The sequence below is a fragment of the Rhea pennata genome, chromosome 2, assembly GCF_028389875.1.
Source record: "Rhea pennata isolate bPtePen1 chromosome 2, bPtePen1.pri, whole genome shotgun sequence".
In the NCBI taxonomy this organism is placed as follows: Eukaryota; Metazoa; Chordata; class Aves; order Rheiformes; family Rheidae; genus Rhea; species Rhea pennata.
The window spans coordinates 164,660,852-164,681,277 of NC_084664.1; the positions used below are offsets into that span (position 1 = coordinate 164,660,852).

Genomic DNA, 20,426 nt, shown 5'->3' on the forward strand with positions numbered 1-20,426 from the left:
TATCTCTTAGCTTTTGTTGTAGAGAGAGGAGTCAAAACAGGCCTCAGAAGGTGTTGGAGGATAGTCTAGGGAAACAATGGTAATTATTCCTTACTATTTCCAGTAAAGCTTTGACACTTACTTGGTTTCTCTTCATGTGTTTTTTTCAAGAATGGCTACAGTTTTATCAGATCTCTTTCTGTAGAGATGGGATTTCCTTTTCCAGCTGTAATATTAATGATTCTTCATAGGTCATTCCCCGTGGATTGGCATCTCGCAGTGGGCTCCGTGTAGGGGATAGGATCCTGGAGGTGAATAGCATTGACCTGCGCCATGCTACCCACCAAGAAGCAGTGAATGCCCTACTCTCCAACACCCAGGAGCTGACTATGTTAGTAAGACGAGATCCACCTCCACCTGGTATGCAGGTAAGTTCTGAGTAAGGGCACTGGGGGAAATCACTCTTTTCTTTATAGAAGCCTTACCTTTGAAGGCAGTTGCTTATCTAGCTGGAAATTTGGGACTAGTCAAACTTCTAGTCAGAAGTTTTCTCCTCTTGGGACAGAATCCATCGCTTACAAGTATGTATCCAGTTGAGGATGCTGGAAAGCCTGTTGCCCGTGATGGCATTGTAGTCAGTAATAATCAGATTTCATAAAGACTAGACTTGAAATAGGAGACAGAAATAGAAAAAATGGCAGAACCAGATAAAACAAGCCAGACTGAGAACTGGCTGAAAGGCAGAGCTCAGAGCATTGTGCTCCATGGCACAAAGTTTAGCTGGAGGCCTGTAGCTAGCAGTGCCCCCCCATGTTGCTACTGAGTCCAGCCTTATTCAACTTATTCATCAGTGACCTGGATGAAGGGACAGGGTGCCTCCTCAGCAAGTTTGCTTGTGCACCAGAGGGCTCTGCTGCTATTCAGAGGAAATGGCATTCATGGACTGGGAGGAACCTCCTGAAGTTCAACAAAGGGAAATGTACAGTCCTGCACCTAGGGAGGAATAACCCCATGCAACAGGACAGGCTGAAGGATGACCTGCTGGGAAGCAGCTCTCCAGAGAAGGACCTGGGAGTCCTGGTGCATAGGAAGTTGGTCAAGAGCCAGTAATGTGCCCTTGTGGCCAAGAAGGCCAATGGTCTCCTGCGGTGCATTAGGAAGAGTGTTGCCAGCAGGTCGAGGGAGATGATCCTGTTGCTCTCCTCAGCCCTGGTGAGGCCACATCTGGAGTGATGTGTCCAGTTCTGGGCTCCCCAGTGCAAGAGAGACATGGAGCTACTGGAGAGAGTTCAGCATAGGGCTGCAAAGCTGATCAGAGGACTGGAGCACCTGTCATATGAGGAGAGGCTGTGAGAGCTGAGATTCTTCTGCCTGGGGAAGAGAAGCCTGAGGAGAGATCTTATCAACATGTGCAAGCAACCTGAAGGGAAGGTGTCGAGAGGATGGGGCTGGACTCTTTTCAGTGATGCCTGTGTTTCACAAAGTGAAACACAGGCGGTTCCACCTGACTATGAGGAAAAACTTCTCTATTGTGAGGGTGACAGATCACTGGAACAGGTTAGCCCAGAAAGGTTGTGGAATCTCCTTCTCTGGAGATATTCAAAACCCACCTGGATGTGGTCCTGTGTAACATGCTCTAGGTGACCCTGCCTGAGCAGGGGAGTTGGACTAGATGATCTCCAGATTTCCCTTCCAACCTCAACTTTTCAGTGATTCTGTGAAAAAGAACAAATTGTGCCAAGTAAGTGAAAGGGTTCACCCCTTTCCCCTGACCCCTAAAATCTTAAAAGGGATGAACCCTTTCACCCTGAATCAGGTCCTTTTTCAGAGTATTCAGAATATGGGTAGCTGTTAGAACCATTTTTTTGCTCAGCAATTCCAATCTGAACTTAACCCAGAAACTAGAAGACCTTTTCTGTGTACACAGGAAATATGCATTGAAAAAGCTCCAGGAGAAAAGCTGGGCATCAGCATTCGGGGTGGAGCAAAAGGTCATGCTGGAAATCCCTTTGACCCCACTGATGAAGGCATCTTCATTTCTAAGGTACCAGACGCTGAAATCTGCAACTTAATTGCATGCAAGGACTGCTAGGGAGAAAAGTTATCCCTGCAGAAATTTGTTGCATGTGCTGTCTTCAGTTTTCACTGGCTATACCTGTTTTCACAGAATTTTGTCCATCCACTGAAGCATATGCATGGGTATCCTTTCATATTTCCTTCTCTACAACAGCTGCAAGATTTCTTCTTTCATTTCTTACGTTTGTCTCTATTTTGCCTTGCTTTTCTTTTTTTGCATTTTTTCCGTGAAATGAACCCACATTCCTTCATTTTCCTCTCCATTTCTGTTTCTTCTCCCAAATGCTTGTGACCTTTCTGCCTACTCAATCATACATGGCCTTTTCCTCCTTTCATTAAAAACATTATGCATTCCTCACCTTCCCTCCTGGGCCTTGTACCATGTGTGTAATTCTGCTTCCTTTCCTTAGTAAGTGACTACTTGTGGGCGTACTCTTTTGTGATGTCACTTTTCCCGAAGAAGTGACGCATATTTTCAACAGTATACTGTTATATATGCTTATACTCCCACCAAAAAGTATTGCATTTTCTTTATTGTTAGCAAGATAGCATCGTGATCAGAGGTGTAATCTTTGTATCAAAATCATTTTACATCTCTTGCTGCTGACCAGAAGGGGACTCTGTGGGTGTTCATGTTAGCGTCACTGATTCCCTGCCTAGCTGTGTTATGGTGGGGTGCAAATGCTGCACAGCTTTAGAGATCTTAATAATCCTTGCTGGACGGTGGACCCTCCGTGATTGTCAGTTAATCCTCTATAATAACTTGCTATTTGCAAAGAAATGGCATACTCAACATTTGTTATCACTTTGATAGCACTTTATATGATTTTTAAAGCTAAAAGAGTAAATATACTCAAAGTCATAGTTGCATATTCAACGGCAATATTTGTAATAGTGGTAAAAGAAAACCTAAGATTATTATAATCCAGAATTATTTTTAATGATTAGATTTGGTTTTGTCTTCTTCGATGTTTCAACATCTAGGTTTTTGGAAAGCTGATAATTTAGCCCCATTGCAGGGTTAGTTTACTTTTTTTTAAAAAAAAAATACTTATTTTTTTTCATTTTAATAATTACTTTAGCTTGCATATAGCCAAAGCACTGAACTTTTCTGCTCTCCTTCTGACTGTGTCATTTCAGCTTACTTTCTCCTACCTGACCCTTATGACTGTGTATTTCCTGATTCTTCTATTTTGCCTTGGAATACCTCCTGTAACACAGAGACAGAGCGCTGCTTTTTCTCCTTTATGTTCTTTGGGTGTCTGCTTATCACCTTCTTTCCACTTAATCTTTCTGAATTTGCATTTCTTTGGGGTACATTAGTTATTGTATTTTTTAGTTTTAGTCTGGCTCCTACTTTTTAAAACCTTCTTGATGAAGTGTTACAAATTGAATACCATGAGAAGTATTAATTATACCTGCAATTTGAAATTCATAATCTGTCTCAGTGGGCATGGCTCAGAGTCCCCTGGTGACATATGAATAGTACGGATGACAGTTGGCATTAAGGACACTTTCTACATTAACTTCACCTCCTCCCATTATTTCTGGGTGTTCTACTGTCACACTTGTGCACTTGCTCTCCCTGGAAAAGAAATTGTGAGTACTTGGTCTTTTTCCATTTAGCTGCATGTGACCTCTTTTGTGCATGCACATGCACCTACACACACTTGTTTTCCTTTACAGCCTTGAGGAAATTATGCATAGGCATGCATTGTACTTTCCCTCCCCCTAGACCTATGAGAAATTGCATGCTGCATTTTCTTCTCCTCTTTTTATAGGTAGTTTGTTAAACATATATCATATCTGGTGGTATTTTTTTGTCCAAAACAAATCTCATAAACCAGCAAAACACTCATGCTTGTGGGTTTTTTTATTTTCACTACTCCCAATAATATAGAGTGTGCAGTTATCTTTCTTCCCTTCTGATGATACCTGTGCCATTTCACTCACTTCCTTCCCACCCTGACAACCAGTCAAACGTAGCTTTGCATTTCCCCCCTCTCCAGCAACCCATCTCATATGCCCTTGGGCTTTACTTGTTCTCTTGTCATAGATTTACAAGCTTTCCTTAAGAGCCCTGACGTATTCCTCTGCAAAGCCATTGTGTAGCACTGTTCATAGTTTTTTTTAATTAAGGCTAGTCGTATTGGTTCTTCAGCTTTAAGACTGGACATTTGAACTGAACCCATTTGTTTGTCTTTGGTGTTTCCAGCCAGTTCTGTGTGTATAACTAATGTACCAAGGTGTTCATTTGGTCTGGCTGACCGTGTGTGTATGTTCCATTTTGTTCTAGGCTTTTCAGTTTTCCATTGCAAATGGTAATGCCCTTTAGTGATTCTGTTCGTTTCCCCAAAGCACTTTAAATTGTTTCCTGTCCAATTCCTAATAGTACCTTCGTCTAACTCTGTATTGTTCTATTTTTTCTCACTTCTCCAGCTTGCGTATTTTTCCTATAGCAAATCTCATATTCGCATGTGCTGGGTTTTTTTTGTTTTTTGTTTTTTTTTCTGCGAATCCTACAGTCTCTTTTCCCTGTCCTAAAGAGAAAAATGAATAAAAACCTTTATGTTTACTTCCTATGTTCTGGTGACAAAGCATGCACTCTCTCCTCAAACATATAGATGCTTGCACTCTTTATGCTTGCACTCTTTAAGACAAAATCTGACTTTCACGTGCCTTACCAATGTATTGCATGTAATTGCTTCCCCTGGTGACAGCTTGTATACATGAGGCAAGTATGAGTTCTTGTGACTTGTAGAGGAAAGAGAATAGGAGTCCCACATGCTATTTCTGTAAAAAACAGGAAGGAAAATGACACACATGCATAATTTGCCATGTCTATATCTACTATGAAGACAACAAGAAGTCTTTGTGCAGTATCTATTTACAAAAGTTATGTACTCTTATTTTCCTTCTTCTGTGAAAAAGTTGCACACTTTCTTTCTCTCCCTCTCTTTTCTCCAATAATTTCCTTCCTCTGAAAACAAGTCAGAGATGTGTGAGCTTTCTTTCTTTCTTACCTGCTTCACTGACATACCAGCAGCAGTTTATTTCCTTGGGGCAGCACATTTCAAATGCATATTCCTTTTCCCTCCTGTAAGCCGTTTCTTCTACATCTGTTTCCTCTGCCAAACTTCATACATTCTTCCTTTTTTAATTGTTTCCCTAAGTAGTTCCAAACCCTTCCCTGTCATATAGCCTCTGTCTTTTCTCCCTGCTTCCTTTGTATGTTTTCACTTCTCATCCCTCCTTCCTAGTGGTCCCCACGCTCTCTCTTCTTCTCTTAACTACTTAGACAAACTCTTGATCCTCCCATTCATTACAGGTGAGCTCCTCTGGAGCTGCTGCCCGGGATGGTCGTCTGAAGGTGGGAATGCGGATCCTGGAGGTGAATCATCAGAGTTTGCTGGGAATGACACATACAGAAGCGGTACAGATACTCCGAAGTGTGGGTGATGCACTCCTTGTGCTTGTGTGTGATGGCTTTGATCCCAAGGCTGCAGCTGCCATTGAGGTGAGAGCTTAAGAGTAGGCACAGAAGCCTGTGCCATCGTAGGAACCAATACCACAAGGATCCCACCTATTTCCTCATAGCAAATTGCTGGATTTTCCAACTTTTTGGTATAGATTTTTCTTTTAAGTCCCAGATTCTGAAGTCTGGTCTCCTGCTATATGAACTGGAGCTTGTTGCCACAGCTAATAAATGCAATAGTCTCTCAAGGCTCTGTAGATCATCTCACTGCTAATCAGAGAACTGTTTTACAGTATCAGTGCTCTGGTTAGAAACCTAGTTTTCAAAATAATTTTCTCCTGGCCATTTTATACCTATTTGTTCTTCCACGATGTTGTATTTGAAGTTTTTTTTTTCTTTTTAATTTTTATTATTTACTTATTCTACTACTTGGTGTTTACCTTTCCACCTTACTGCACTTACAGGCAGAAATCTTGTGCCTTCTCAGCTTGCTTTTTTTCAGGGCTTAGAAAGTGAGCTTTTTTTTAATTCTCCATTATAATATGTATCCAGTCCCTGGTCATCTTACACCTTTCTGTATGTGTTTCAGTTTAAATTAATCTTTCATCGGTCTCAAGTTCTTTGTGTAATTGGCAGTGGAAATAAGGTTTCAACTTGTGTTACAGTTCTGACTCGCCTAGGATCATCTTGATACTCTATGTCTGGAAGCCCAGGACATGGAATCTGTTGTATGGCATACCATGCAGTTCTGCCATGTTTTGCTGTCTTTTTGCTTTGTAGATGTCTCCAGGAATTATTGCAAACCCTTTTGCTGCTGGTATTGGGCGCAAGAATAGCCTAGAGAGTATCTCGTCTATTGATCGGGATTTAAGCCCTGAAGAACTGGAGATTCTACAGAAGGTGGGTATTCTAGCTACAACTGGGAGGATGGTGTGGACTGGAAAAAGTCTCTGAAATTCCCTAGCGAGGGAATCACTTGCCATGTAATCTGTAATATAATGGGTAGGCCAGTCTGTCCTAGTAGTGGACTTCCTTCTTCTTATGGGATCAGTAGGTCATTGCTCTTTCATCAGGAGTGCGCTAGGATGTGACTGAAATTTTCATGAGGTTATAGGTGCTCCGTGGTGGGAGAGAGCACTGGGTCAAAGTAGCTCTAACTTTGGTCTCTCCTAGGAGATGGAAATGGTGAGAGAAGCAACTCAGTGGGAGAGAGAAGAAATGGAGAAAGTGGTGAGAGATTTTTCATGTAGGGGAGTCTGTTCTTGACAGGAGTTCTGCCAAAACTGTGAGCCCTAAAGAAAATGCCACAGAATTACTTCAACAAAAATGTTATTTCCATGGGGGGAGTTTGGGGCCTTCTCTCTCCATAGTACATTGCACGGTTGTTTTAGCTGCTTTTTGACTTAGCCATACCTTCCTCTGTACCGTTTTGGTGGTACTCTTCAGTTACTTAAGAAGTTCTGCATCGTTACGTGCTTCTGTTTTCTGGCCAAGGTTCTCTCAAAGCTGCAATTTTGAGAAAAATGGCCCATTAGTTTGGAAGTCCCATGTTTAATCCATTCTCTCCAAAGAGCATTCCATGACCTGGCAGAGCATTTATGAGCAAAGATGAGAACACACAGCTCGAAGTTGCCCTGAATTTGAAGAAGGGTCCCTGATAATCACAAGTCTGTGCTCCTTAGTTCATATGACCATTTTTCTGGTCTACTAGTTTTTTTGTATTACTGCCTATTATCCCAGACTTTCACGGGAAATAGATTAACAAAGTCAAGCTTCTCAAGGACTTGGGTTTTCTGGTTACCCCTCTTAAAAATGTGACTTATTCAGAGTTGGATCTTTCTGGAAGATGAGGAGGTGTTGAATTCATCAGTATTGTCAATTGTGATTCTATTCTCCTAGTAGATAAGCATGGATGTATTTTGCAGATGTTTCTTTAGGTTTCCGGTTTAGATCCGCCTAAAATTTCTCTAAGTTCTTTCCGTCGTTGTAATCCCTCAGCTGAATAGGCTTAAGCTGACTTTTTTACATTTGCTACCCCATGAGACAGCAGTTGTGTTGGCAATTCTGGATGGAGATGATCTTTCTAATTTAGCTAACACTTAAGGTGTTACCTGTCTTGGCAAAAAGAACCAAGGTTTTGAGTGGACAGTGGCATAAACTGTAAGAAGGACTAGGCAGTGAACAAGAAAATGGCCTTATGGCCCTTCAGGCATATGGTATATGCGATCATTTTTTTAAAATCATATATACTTAGTCAATCTTACTCTGCTTTCCTGTGCGTGGCTGTGATTGGCTGTGTGGGAACACAGCTTTACAAAAGATTGGAGTAGAGACACAAAAATGGTTCAGTGTGTTATGGACTCCCTTTGGAGCCTTTACTTTTTCTTGGCTGGCCTACAACTTAGATTAATATCAGCATGTGTAGGACAAGGTTTTCTGTCCCTGTTATCTGCAAGGTGTTCTGATGGTGTTTGAGAGCTATATAAAGATGAGAAGTCTTCCAGTGGAATGACCTTACAGAATTATAGAATAATTTATGTTGGAAGGAACATCTGCAGGTCATTTGGTTCAGCTCTGCTCAAAGGAGAACCAAATTAGATCAGGTTTAGTTTTTTTCCTGTAATATGTCTTGTTCCTTGCCCAGAAAGGAACTGAGAGTGGTTTGTTGTGATTTCAAAGAAAGCCTGGTTTTGTTGTGTTACTGTTGCCGCAAAGTTTTAGCTTAGTAACATAGAGATTTTTAATAAGAATCTCTAATAGTCTATAGCTCGTATGAGCCATTGTCAGCATTTCTAAAACTTACAGAAAAACAAAGAGCAAGTACTTTCCCAAAACCATGCAGCTTTGTCTGAGCTAGCTGGATTAGTTCATTATTAGGAAGGCAAAAGCTTTTCCATAACTGATGCTAAGATTACTTAAAAGTACCACAAAGACTTTGACAAAAAAAGAAAAGAAAAACATTTATCAATTAGGAAGTGAGTGGTCCTGGCCATATCTCATTTTAAAAACTGTTGATGGTATTATGGCAGTTCTCTATGGAAGACTTGAACTTGAAATAGTATTAAAATGGCTATTTTAAAAGAAAAACCTTAGCCATAACCAGCCATTCAGCGTTTAACCATCAGCAATATTTAAAAATAATGGTAAGCATCTTACAACAAATACCATTATTCTTTCTGGAAGCTGAACAATGCATAGTAATCTGTCTTCATCTTTCTTGGATGTTTTAAATCTGATGGATTCTTAAAAGAAATTCTGATATTACGATGAAGTGTATTTAAGAACTTGTTAAAAGACCTGAATTCTCACATACTGTGTTTTCTCTCACCATAGTGTGGCTTACTATAAATAGAATTTTGTTTGTCTCAGCCTCTGAAAAGCTGAGAATTACGCCTGTAGCTTGGTGATCAGCAGAGACCAAGACTCTCCTCCAGAACTGCCTGTGCCTTAAAAGACTTTTGTGGGTTTTGGTGCCCCTGCCATCAGGGCACTAGAAAGGGAGGTGATGAGGGCTCCAGACTCCTCTATTGTTTCACTTTCCATGGTCTGAGACCAAAGAGTAGAGATACATTTCTATGCAACTGCCTTTTAATGCTAGGAAACTAGGATTAATTTAATCCTAGGAAACCAGGATTCTGTCTCTAATATTACTTTTGATGTTTAAATCTAAATTTATACCAATGGCAATATATGATAGTCATGATAATGTAGAAGGAAGTTCCCACCTCAGGGCCTGATCTTCACTAACACTGTTTCTATGTCACTGTATTTCGTCCTCTAATATATTTGTGTTTTAAGTTCAGTTTTACGCAAGAGTCCTTCAGAAGTTTTCAGAGACCATTGTTGCAGTCTCTACATACATCTCCAAAGTTTGACACACTGTTGATTCAGATTCTGGTAACAATATTAGTAACTCCAGATCTTCACAGACTGATTCATTGTACATTTTTCTCTCTCTGCTCTGTATCCATAGGTTTTTTTTTTTTTCCTAATCTTAATCTGAAACCTTTCTCAGCCATTTTCAGTGATAGACTTTGAACATTCCTCAGCTCAGTGTCATAAAAGATTCTCATTCTCAGCCTTCAAAGTCAGAGGGCTGGTTGGCCCTCTTGTCTCTCTTCAGCTTAAGAGCTTCAAAGAAGGATCATATACAAGATTGCTATCAGCTTGAACATTTGTTTTACAGACAATACATGTCCAAAAATGTGCATAACCAACTTCAGCTGAAACCAGTTTTGCTGAAATATCCCTTTGGGTCTTGTGATTCTCCAAAGCATTTTCTCTTCATGTCTCTCATTGTTACCTGGAGAGTGAGGGGGTGATGTGCAGCACTGATTATTTGCTAATGGTTACACATAGAAGCCTTTGAAGAGAAAGGCTAGGTGATCATCAGTATTTTCAGTTAGCTCCCTCTGTATTTCTTAAGTGCCTCCCAATTCCCATCCTTCCGATACTGGGACTTTTGGACCATCTAGGTACAGCTGACTGGGGGAGAGCAGTCAGGAGGGTTGGAATATGCAATGGAATAGAAGAATGATGCTTCACTTCTCACTCTGCAACATAGATGTAGGACAAAAAGTCACAAAAGTGTAAATACACAGAAGTTATTCTTTAAGATAAGTGACAGACATTGTTATCTTCCTCATGAAGCTTAGCAGAAAGTCTGCTGCTGGGGGAAGGTGCTTGCGAGATTAGTCACAGGTCATTCCTACATGATATTCCTGTGCTGTGCTGAGCTGAATGATTGGGAACATCTGGTTTCAAGCCCTGCTTTACGCTTTTACAATTTTTATCTCTCTGTAGCATTTTTGGTTGTGATGCTATAAATGAGCATGTGATTTTTGAGGTCTTTTTCTTTAGTAATAGCCAGGCTTGCGCTACGTAGATTTGTTTTTCCATTCCCTTCCAGCCTCTCCAATCTGTACTCCGTCAAGATGTCTCTTTTAGCAAGAAGCAGTCTTCTCCTTTCCCTTGGTGATGGCTCATTTTGTGCTATGAGGAGGACTTTAGCTCCCCTTTTCCCAGGATTGGCCCTAGGGAAGGATATTAGAGGCAGCTGCCCACTTTCCATCACTTGGTGACACCTTGGCTGGTATTGTATGGGATGACTGTTCCTGTCTCTTTTGCTAGCAATAACTTAGCTTATGCTGTGCAGAATTCCTGCCCCACTTTCCCTCATGTATTGGGTTTCTACTCACCCTTTCTTGGTGCCAACCTGTTTATGCTCCTATGTCCTCCCCTCTGGAATTATTGCCCAGCATGGTGCTGACATCTTTCCATCTCTCTTTGCCTGTGCTGCTTGGATGCTGCTCTGACTCTGTCGTGTTCACATGGAAGGAGTGGATGCGTAGGGAACGGGAGGCAGCCACACAGCAACTTGAGGAGGAGGCAGAGGTGAGGAGCACGGTGGGAGGACTGGAGAGTCACAGAAAAGTCAACTGGGCTTAAAGGCTGAAGAAATCTCTAAGTGTTCTTTCCCATTAACTTGTCCCCTTCACACACACACCTCCCCCCCACCCCCACCTCCCAAAAAAATGACTTTAAGGTGTAAGGGAAGATACCAGAAATGAATGAATCTTTTATGTGATTGTGGAAGGAATGGTGAAAAACAGTGGCTAGAAGTTGAAAACCAGGCAAATTGAAATGGGAAATCAAATCAAAGAAAATTGAACAGTAAGTGTGATTTAAGGATGGGAAGAGATACTGTAGGGAAATTGTAGATTCTCTCTTTCAAGGTCTTTAAATCCAGACTGAAAGTCTTTCAGGATACTATTTGGAGAAAGCAGCTATAGATGTAATGCTGCTCTCTCTTCCTATAAGTGACTGGATGGATGCATACTGGGGACAGAAGGAATGGTGGCTATTTGTGCACCAGTGTGTATTTACCAGGCCCAGAATGGCATATTCTCTATAGTATTTCTCAAGCCCAATTTCTGTCACGTTTTCCTGTGATTGTGTTTGGTACACTTTGGGTTCATTTCCCAGCAATGGGAACTTCCCACAGAGTTTGTCTGGAGGTAAGGCCTTGGTTGTTAGTAGGCCTATCATCTTTAGTCAACTTCTGGCCTGATCTCTTCCTGCTGTTTTTTTGTTTTGTTTCGTTTCTTTGTTTTTGCTTCCCCCCTTGCCCTTCTCCAGAATATCACGAGTGAACCTTTGAGACTGGACTATCGGACCCTGGCTGCTTTGCCCACCAGTGGCTTACAGAGAGTCAATCGCACTGTAAGTGAGGGGCCATTGAGGTGTGGGTACCTGTGTGGGAATGTTGTGGTCACTACCTTATCTGCCCTCTCCTCGTGACCCTGATGTGAGAGATGACAGTAAGCTCTGCAGAAGAAAACTGGAATGCAGAACTATGGTAGACTTGCACACTCTGAAATATAAGGTAGCTACAACAGCTAATCAGATTACAGTGAGAAAATGGGGAGAGCAGAGAGCCAGGTTGCTTTCCATTTTGAAAGGGGAAGTAGTCTCTGTAGCTGCTGAGACATTGAAAAGAAAGTATCTCAGAACAAAGCAGGAAGAACAGCCCAACAGGAGAGCAGGATATTTGTGAATGAGCCATTGTGGGAGACTGGAGGGAAGTAGCTACTGAAGGAGGGAAGTAGCTACTGAAGGAGGGAGGGGAAGATTGGTGTTGACATGGAAGATGGGAATGTTATTCACAGAGCTTAATTGCAGATTCACTGAAGGGTGGCGTTTAAAAAGGAGCAAGGAAGCAAGGCACTGATGCCAAGAATTAAAAGAAAGTCATAGGTCTAGCTAGGACTGCAAAAAGCAAAATAGTAGTGATAGAGGCTGAGCACTCCTGCTCCTCCGACCTTCTGCATTTTGGTTGCTGATATATAACAGCAGCTCAGCAAAGACAGAATACAAATTATACATTACAAAGTGATGTCTGTCCTGTGTTGTTCAAAGTCTCACCTCACTTCTGCATCTTTGTTTTCTTTAGTATTGTTTTTGTCTTCCCTGCATTTGCATCGAATCTATTGCACTGGGATTGTGCTGGCTTCTTCACACATGTACTCAGTGTTTGCCTCCATTCCTATCTTGCTGCTGCAAGACCACCTCTTTGCTAACATCATTCAGAAGTTGTTTCCTCCATTGCTGCTAGACCTGACATATTCTGCATTCCCATTCCATTGTTTCAGGAACATTTCTCTTACCTTTACTGTCTCCACCTCATTCCTTCCAGACAGGCCTTCCCTCCTATTCTTCTGTTCTCTCAGTGACCTCAGTCCCTCTTGCTTTTTCTGTTTTCACTCTTCTTAGAGCTTTGCTTTGTCTCATTTTATTCCTCTACATACTGTCCAACTTCTAGTTTTTATCTCCTGGCTATTTACACAGAATAGCTTGTGGCCATTCACACAGAAGAACATTATCAGGAAAAAGTTTAATGTATTTTTAGCATCTGTTAATGTAACTTAGTCGCTGGAAACAGGGGGATTGCCAGCCCCATGTAAGCAGCTGCCTGTTTGCTGAACAACCTATGTCCTCCAAAGCAGCATTTGGGAACTTCTGCCTTAGTAGATCTCACGTCGGCCTGGAAATGCCTGGGACCGGAATGTGGGGCAGCACACTCTGGAATGCTGGGGTATATGGGTGGCATCTATAAATGTCTCATTGCAGTAGAAAGGCCAAATGGTGTCCATGTTCATCTTACTCCAGCTGTCCTTTGCCCAGACCTGTCATTGCTCTGTTTGAAAAATATATCTGTTTAGACTGTGAATATGAAGAATGAGATATGTGCTTCAAGGACAACAAGGTTTTTACTTTCTTTCCAGAGCTACACCTAGCCCATTTGGCCAGGTGGAAGGCTCAAACTGGGATCAATCTGGCCAGCAGAAAAGCATGTCATTCAATTATCAGATTGTCTATTTCCAGACAGTCTGCTTTAATTAAGATGACTAATGTTATTGCCCTCTTTCCACATTATTTTTCTATTTTTTCCTGTCTGAAGTGTGACTTTCTCATCAACTACTTTCTTCTCTAAGCAGTGCCATATATTTCAGGTGCTGTATGAATGATAGCTCAGCCTCTGACTCTCAATGCCGAGGAAAGCCAGCATTATCTACTTAGACCCCCAGCTGGGCCTGGAGCAGTCTTTTGTCTGACAGCATGTTTAAGAATAATGGGCTCTAATGCTGTGCCATGATGGGAAGTGTGGCCAGTGCTCTCTGGAGTGTCCATTCCTAGCAACCTGGATTCACTGTGAGGAAAAGGTTCAGATGCTTTTGAGGCAGTAGGGAAGAAAGGCCCTGCATTCTCTTTCAGTGCCTGCTGTTCTTCACATTGTTGAGCAGAGGAAGGTATGGCCCTCTGTCATGACTCTGCTGTAGATTGCAAGTAGAATTTCTGATGAAGATTCCCCAAGAATCTGCCTAAAGAAGGGGCAAAATGTTGAAATTTAGCTTGAATTATTCTGTATTGTTGTATATTGATCCTTCTGTGAGCAAGGGTTACAAAGGGCTTACTGTTATACACACCTTTTGTGTTTGCATGCGTTTAAAACTCCAACTGAAAATTTTCAGTAGAAAGCTTCATTAGGATGAAGCCAGAAAACAAAACAGGCTTGAAAACCCTACCCACAAATAACTACATCTAGCCGTTACAGAGCATTTTAAGTCTTGTTTTGTTTTCTGGACTGTAAGTAATGGAGAAGACTTTACCTCTCTCAGTAAAGTGTCATTGTGGCTAGTTAATTAAGAGCCTATACTTTCTAGCCTGAATCTATTTTTCTGTAGTTTCCTGCCATTGATTCTTTTTCTACATTTGTTCATAAGATTTAAAATTTGTACCAGAACAGGGGCTGAAAGAAATCCAAGTGATGGATCAGAACAGCAAATGCATTTGTCTTGTATTTGCCTTAGAGAATGCAGCAGAAAACATGACTGTCCTCTCTCCTGGACTGGGGAGTGGCAGAGACAAGGCTGAAAAAAGCACACACTGCATTGCCAAAATTTCCACTTACCAAAATAGAAATTGTTGCTTGTCTGATAAAAATAGCTGACTGTGAAGTGGAGGGAGTAGGGCCTGAAGCACTTAAATACATTGCTACAGCGGTAGTGTTGAAGATTAAAGTGATGAAGCTCATGGATGAATCTCAGAATGGATGAAGCTCAGATTTTGCTCTGAACAGAATAGGGTTTTGAGGCTCCTCGTGGTCTATCAAACTTCACGCAAACCTGGTGGGATGCCCATCTCCTCAGTGCCCTAGAGGTATTGTTTTCTTTTCCCCTTTTGTGTGAGCAAAGTAGCCTATGTTAGGACTCGCGTGGAATCAAGATTGGTATTTGTGCTCTCCTGCTTGGCAGGGGAAAATAGCCATAATGGGAGTAGTTTCAGAGCATCTTGGCTGCAGGATCAGCAAACCCATCCTGTGGAAGTGGATTGCTGGTAGTTTTCACTGTTGCATCTGCTTCTACTTTCTTGAGACAGTGTTCCTAAAAATGTTTTTAGGCTTCCTGTGCATTAGAGCTCTTGCTAGTGCAGTTTATGGCACTCAGGAAAACGAGATTTTTTTTTCTTTCTTTCTTTTGGTAGTTTTTTTTAATACATTGTAAAGTGACTTAGCTACATTAGCAAAATTTCTAAGAGTAGTACAGATTTCACTGTCTGAAGAAATGTGATATGATCCAGCGCCCTGCCAGCTGCTGCTTTAGGTTGAGTTGGGGTTGACAGCTTGAGGGAGGGCCTCAGAAATTCCTGAGCCTCTCAGCTGCCATTGTAGTCATCAGCCCACCCAGCCCTTGAGAGCTATTTTTGCGAGTGCTGCCATGACATGGGAGTTGGAGGATGTGCTCTGAGCAGAAGGGGTCTTTCTGCTCCCCAGCTGGCAGTTGAATGGAAGAAGACTGGGACATTGTTTTCTAATTATTTCTACTTCCCCAAAGAAGGCTTTGACTGGAGTAACAGACGCTCTTCTGTAGTATTAAAAGAGGAAAGGTCAGTACTTCACCTTGGATGGGTACAGTTCAGCCTAGGCAGAGCTGGAGCTCAGTTTCAGTTCTGCTTCAGTAAGGGTGTTCAGAGGGATCTGTGCTCCATCTTACCTGTTATTTTAGCTCTCTGTTACTTGGTGGTGGTGTGTATTACAATAAAGTGGGGCCATAAAAGCACAATGGCTCATGCAGGGGTGATGGAACTGAATGGGGCTAGTGATAGGGTGATAAGGTAGAATCATGTGGAAGTGCATTGGAGCAAGATGAGAGGCATTTTCTGTGTGGAAGTAGTGGAGCTATGTTGGAAGTATGCTGAGGTGAGACAGATGATGAATGGCCTTGTGATGGAGTTGCATTGAGGATCTGCTGCCAGATGAGAAAGAATCTGTGCCTGTGCTGGTTTTGGCAATTACTTTTGCTAGGGGGTTACAGTGTTACTGGTGAGCTACTGGAAGTGCAGGTTAGAATGTGTATGAAAGCTTGAAAATATGCAGGTGGATGTGGAGTACCTGGTGTATGTATTGCCTGCAGATAGCAAGATCCCCTCTTGGAAGTAGCATTCGGGATCACTAGCAGACTTTATAATGAAGTAGAAGAGAGGGAAGGAACAGCAGGGTGGGCATCAGTGCTAGAACTTAACTTTTCTCTAGCCTTCATCATTAGTGGTATTAGCAATTGCTCTGTATTTTCTCCTCTCCTTTACTTTGTTCTCTCTCTGTCTTTCTGATCCTTTTGTTTTCCTCTCAGCTTGTTCAGTGTAATAGAGCCAGCTCCAGAATGGAGGGCGACTGCGCTATGCTGTCTCTGCCAATGGCACAGGATAGCCGGGATTCAGACCCAGAAAGAGCTGCAGGCCTGATCATCAGAAGTGTGACTGGCCTTCCCCAAGACCCTGCATCACCTGACAAGTGCACAAGTGGGGCAGAAAAGCCCCTGCTAGACAAGCAGGAGCCCACAGGTTGCCCCCTGTCCCAGGACCAGATGCCAAAGACGCCAGAGCAAGAGTGTATGGTCGACTCTCAGCCGATCCTCTTCAGTGAAAACCCCTTTGTGGTGGCTAACCGAAAGGGGAAAGCAGCAGGCAAGGCTTGTCTGGGGGGCCCACCCCTGGGCTATGGCAGGGGGGGAGTGCTGAAGACCAACCTTTACTCCAAGGCAAGCAGTCCCACAGCATGCTGTGTGTAGCATGCAATCATGCAATTAAAGTCATCTGCGTTCTACTAAACCAATGCGCATGCACTGGACCCCAGACTCTTGGCAGCACGAGGCTTGTGCAGGGACCAGCCCTGTTTAACATACAGCAATGATGTATTTCTGTAGTGTTGTGTGCAGTCAATGACTGTCAGCAAATTGTCCATCAGCCACTAATGTATTCCCAGTTATTGCCAACTGCGCATGCTGCTAAGCCCCTCTTGGAGGGGAAGCAGTGATGTGTGTGGTGGAAGCAATTCTTTCCCCCTACAACTCCACTAGCATCACTCAGGGTGGGCAGGAGTCAGACTAGGAGTAGTGGTGTTTCCTGTTTGCTGCAGTGGCAATGCCACTGCATTAAGAATGGCAATGGTCTCACACTTATGGATCAGGGCTTGAACAGACAAAGCCATTTTTAGACTTCTGAAAACTAAGAGGCAGTGCAGCTGACAAAGTTCATCTACAGCCCAGGGACATGCTCTTCTTCAAAGTGAAAGATTTCAGCATTTCTAGAGTTTCAGATTTCAAGGGAGATTTTGCTTTTGACTCTGGAAAAGCTGTCTGTATTTAGCTTTCTGTGTTGCACAGCAAACCTTTAGTAGAGCAAAGACTAGACCCAAAAATCTCATGTTCCAGATTAGCACCACACCACTCCCCCCTACTTCCATTTTTCTCAGCCTTTCAAGAGCTCTGAAAAGCAGGAGAACCAGAACACCCCAAAGAAACTTCAAGAAATAATCCCACCCAGCTGTAGTTCTCTTAGTTTGTAGCCTAATTCCTTGGTGAGAATTTGTTTTTCACAGATGTGTGGGCATCTAAAGATTGAGGGAGGCATGTAGTGAAATACCAGTAACCTCTCAATAGCTTAAATGCAAAGGCTGTTGTTTGGACATTACAGAAATCCAGTTTTAAAGTTCCTGATAATGGACCAAAAAACAGTAGTCACAAAGCAGTGATCCTTTTTGAAGGCAGACTTTATGTCAGGTCAGATATTTTCAGTCTGGAGGTAGATGTCATAGTTATCTTAAGTCAGTCTAGTTCCACATTGCCACCAAAAGGGATCGACTCCCCTTTCTGCATGTTCTTCTCCTTTCTGTATGCTTACACCAGATCTGGAGCAGTCATGTGTCAGCTGGATTAGTGAGCTGATATCCCAGAAAAAACGATATTTTCTTGGTAGGATTAGTTCTCTGCAGAACAGCTTCCTCCTTGGTGGATTGCAAAGCTGCATGTGATGCCACAAGGGAAGGGCTGATACCTGTAGCCAGAAGCAGAGTGAGCAAGAACACCCTCTGCAGTGGTGGTGTGGAAGTAGATCAGCTGAGACTGCCACATTCTCTGTCACTCCAGTGCTAAGAAGGTTTATATTAAAATGGGATTATATATAGAAAATAAAAGATATTTTCTGTTTTCCAGTATAAACATCAGGTCACATTTTCTGGCTTTGTCAGTAGAATGTCTAAGGCTGACCTCAATCAAATTAACATGGTTGGATGATTCACTAGTGCATGGATATGATATTAATGATCATGGAACCTTAGATTTGCTTAAACAGTTCTGTAAATTGCAAATGACCTTTTTCCATCTTTAGGCATCTAAGTTACTTTTTAAATCTGCTGCTTAATCCTGTGGTCAGACTGTAGATAATTAGCTGGACTCTGCTCTCTTGTTGTAGCTGTTGAGACTGGCTATAGGCTGCCTCCGAGCGTGAGTGCTGGTGATCACAGGTTTCTATGGAAGGGATGAGATCCCTGTCTTTCCTTTGTTCTAGGCTACTCGAAAGACAACGGATATGGTTGGGGATTGATCTTGTCTCCTTTCAGCTACGAATAGCTTTTGGTGCTCAATGTCTGTATAACAAGAAGTTTGTCTACACTATGGCCTATTCTGTCAAAGGCTAAAGAGAAGCTAGGGAAAGGATTCCCAGGGATGTCTTATGAGGCAGAAGGTTTTAACATGATTCAGTTGGCCTTGCAAGGCATTTGAATATGATCTTATTTCTAATTAATATAATTGTCTTGCTATTTTTGCAAGTTTCTGCCATATGACAGTTGCTGTTGGGCCCAGTGCTAATGCTGCTCCCTTGCTGTAAGATGGCCTATAGCTGGCCTCAGTTTGGGTGTCAGTGCTCTCCTTTGTCTCCTAGTCTCACTGCTAAGGGAGGTGCATGGAATTGCTGCTGTACAGTAACTGTATAGCTTTGTCCTTTGTCTTTCAGGCTCCTCCAGGAGAATCTGCGACAGGAAATTCCAGGCGGGAAATCCCCTATTCTCCTGGTAATCAGCAGGTGAGAATGCACCCAGGACAGGCAAGCTGGGGAAGGATTGGGAGGCATGTTTCTAGGGCAGGATGGCAGACGGGCAGAAGAAGCTGAGAATGATTTGTGTATTTGAATACCTCCGAGGCAGAGAGGTATATATCAAGGAAGGCCACTCTAAAACTAGAAGAGCTCTGTTCTTTCAAAATGTCTCAGAGACCCAGGAATATGACTAGCTACTCATAAATTCAGCAGGAGATTATTATGAAGGTTAATTTAATTATCAGTGTAATGAGCAGGGCAGTACCTAGAACACCTACAAAATGGTGGTTGTCTGTCTTTGAGAATGGCCTCACAGATGCCTTATATAGAAAATGTGTTTAATTCTGACAATTGGTACTTCAGAAGAGATGGAGAAGTTGGGATTCAGAAAAGTGCAAAAACCATCTCAGGTCTGGAACCCATCTCTCTGTCTCCCAGAGAGATGACTAGTTCTGTTTCTGACTCTGTTAGTGGTCTGCATCAGCTGGTCTGAAGAAAATTCAAGGATCCTACAGCAAAGAGTTATAGGTTAGCCTACCCTTTGGAAATACCTGCTAAACCTCTTTAGGTAGAGGTCTGCTTTAGTTTTGAAATGGGAGGGGTTTTTTGTTTTTGCATAACTCTTGGGGTGTTTTTTGGAAGCATTGCCTATTCTGATTAGCTCTTCTTGCTACCTATAGCACCTCTGATTTTTCCTTTTAAATCTTGCTAAGTGCTTGATTTCACTTTTCATCCTGTGGCAGTAAATTTCAAAAGTTAATTGTGCCTTTTGAAAGGAAATATTCTTAAATGGATTTTAAAGTTTTTTGCTTTCACAGTCATTACATGTCATTATTCTTGTATTATGGAATGGATTGAAAATTGTAGTATATACTTTATACCTAGTAATTTTGTATCTATCACATTCCTTTTGGAGTGCAACTGCTCTCAAAAAGGACAATCATGCTCATTTGTCCTACATTTCCAGCTGTTTGGTCCTACCAGCTCTTGCTCTTACTTGATCTTTCACTGAGTAAGTTCAGCTCTCTAAACCAGAAAAAACACATATACTTTATTTCTGGGTTAGTTTCCACCAGCTTAGTGAACTGAATTGGGTCATCTTGGGGTGAGTGAACATTCACGCTGGTTTCAGAAGAGTCAGGACCATGTCGCTAGAAGTAGGGAGCAGGAGAAGGGAGCAGTAGTGAGCAACAGCTTAACCAATTTTATATCACAGAAGTGCTTCCTTGGCCTGTCTTGCATCTTCCTCAGTTCTTGGATCTTTGCGTTTGAGTGAGCAGCAAGCACACAATAAGATTGTGAGAAGACACTGTAGTAATATACATAATAATATATATGGTAATATAGTATAGTAATACTATTTTAATACTTTCTGTTCCAGCTGCTTATGTTTACTTACTTGCTTTTCTGACAGCAGTTGCATGTTGATCAGAGGTTTGTCTTTGGGTATTTGTAAATTGTCCTT

General features: G+C 42.1%; 1 protein-coding gene across 21 annotated transcripts in view; it reads left to right on the forward strand.

The window, feature by feature from the left end:
* Positions 1-20,426, forward strand: part of SCRIB (scribble planar cell polarity protein) — a 118,044-nt gene that overhangs the window by 67,676 nt on the left and 29,942 nt on the right. For 11 of the 21 annotated variants that reach the window (XM_062570797.1, XM_062570803.1, XM_062570804.1 and 8 more), the window contains 8 exons: positions 231-407; positions 1,907-2,023; positions 5,384-5,572; positions 6,311-6,430; positions 6,704-6,760; positions 10,868-10,924; positions 11,669-11,752; positions 18,881-18,949. In XM_062570797.1, coding sequence (XP_062426781.1) covers positions 231-407; positions 1,907-2,023; positions 5,384-5,572; positions 6,311-6,430; positions 6,704-6,760; positions 10,868-10,924; positions 11,669-11,752; positions 18,881-18,949 — 870 coding nt within the window. Of the gene's footprint in view, positions 1-230; positions 408-1,906; positions 2,024-5,383; positions 5,573-6,310; positions 6,431-6,703; positions 6,761-10,867; positions 10,925-11,668; positions 11,753-16,218; positions 16,627-18,880; positions 18,950-20,426 lie in introns of all 21 variants that reach the window. The other 10 variants (XM_062570800.1, XM_062570817.1, XM_062570807.1 and 7 more) reach the window with 7 other exon arrangements.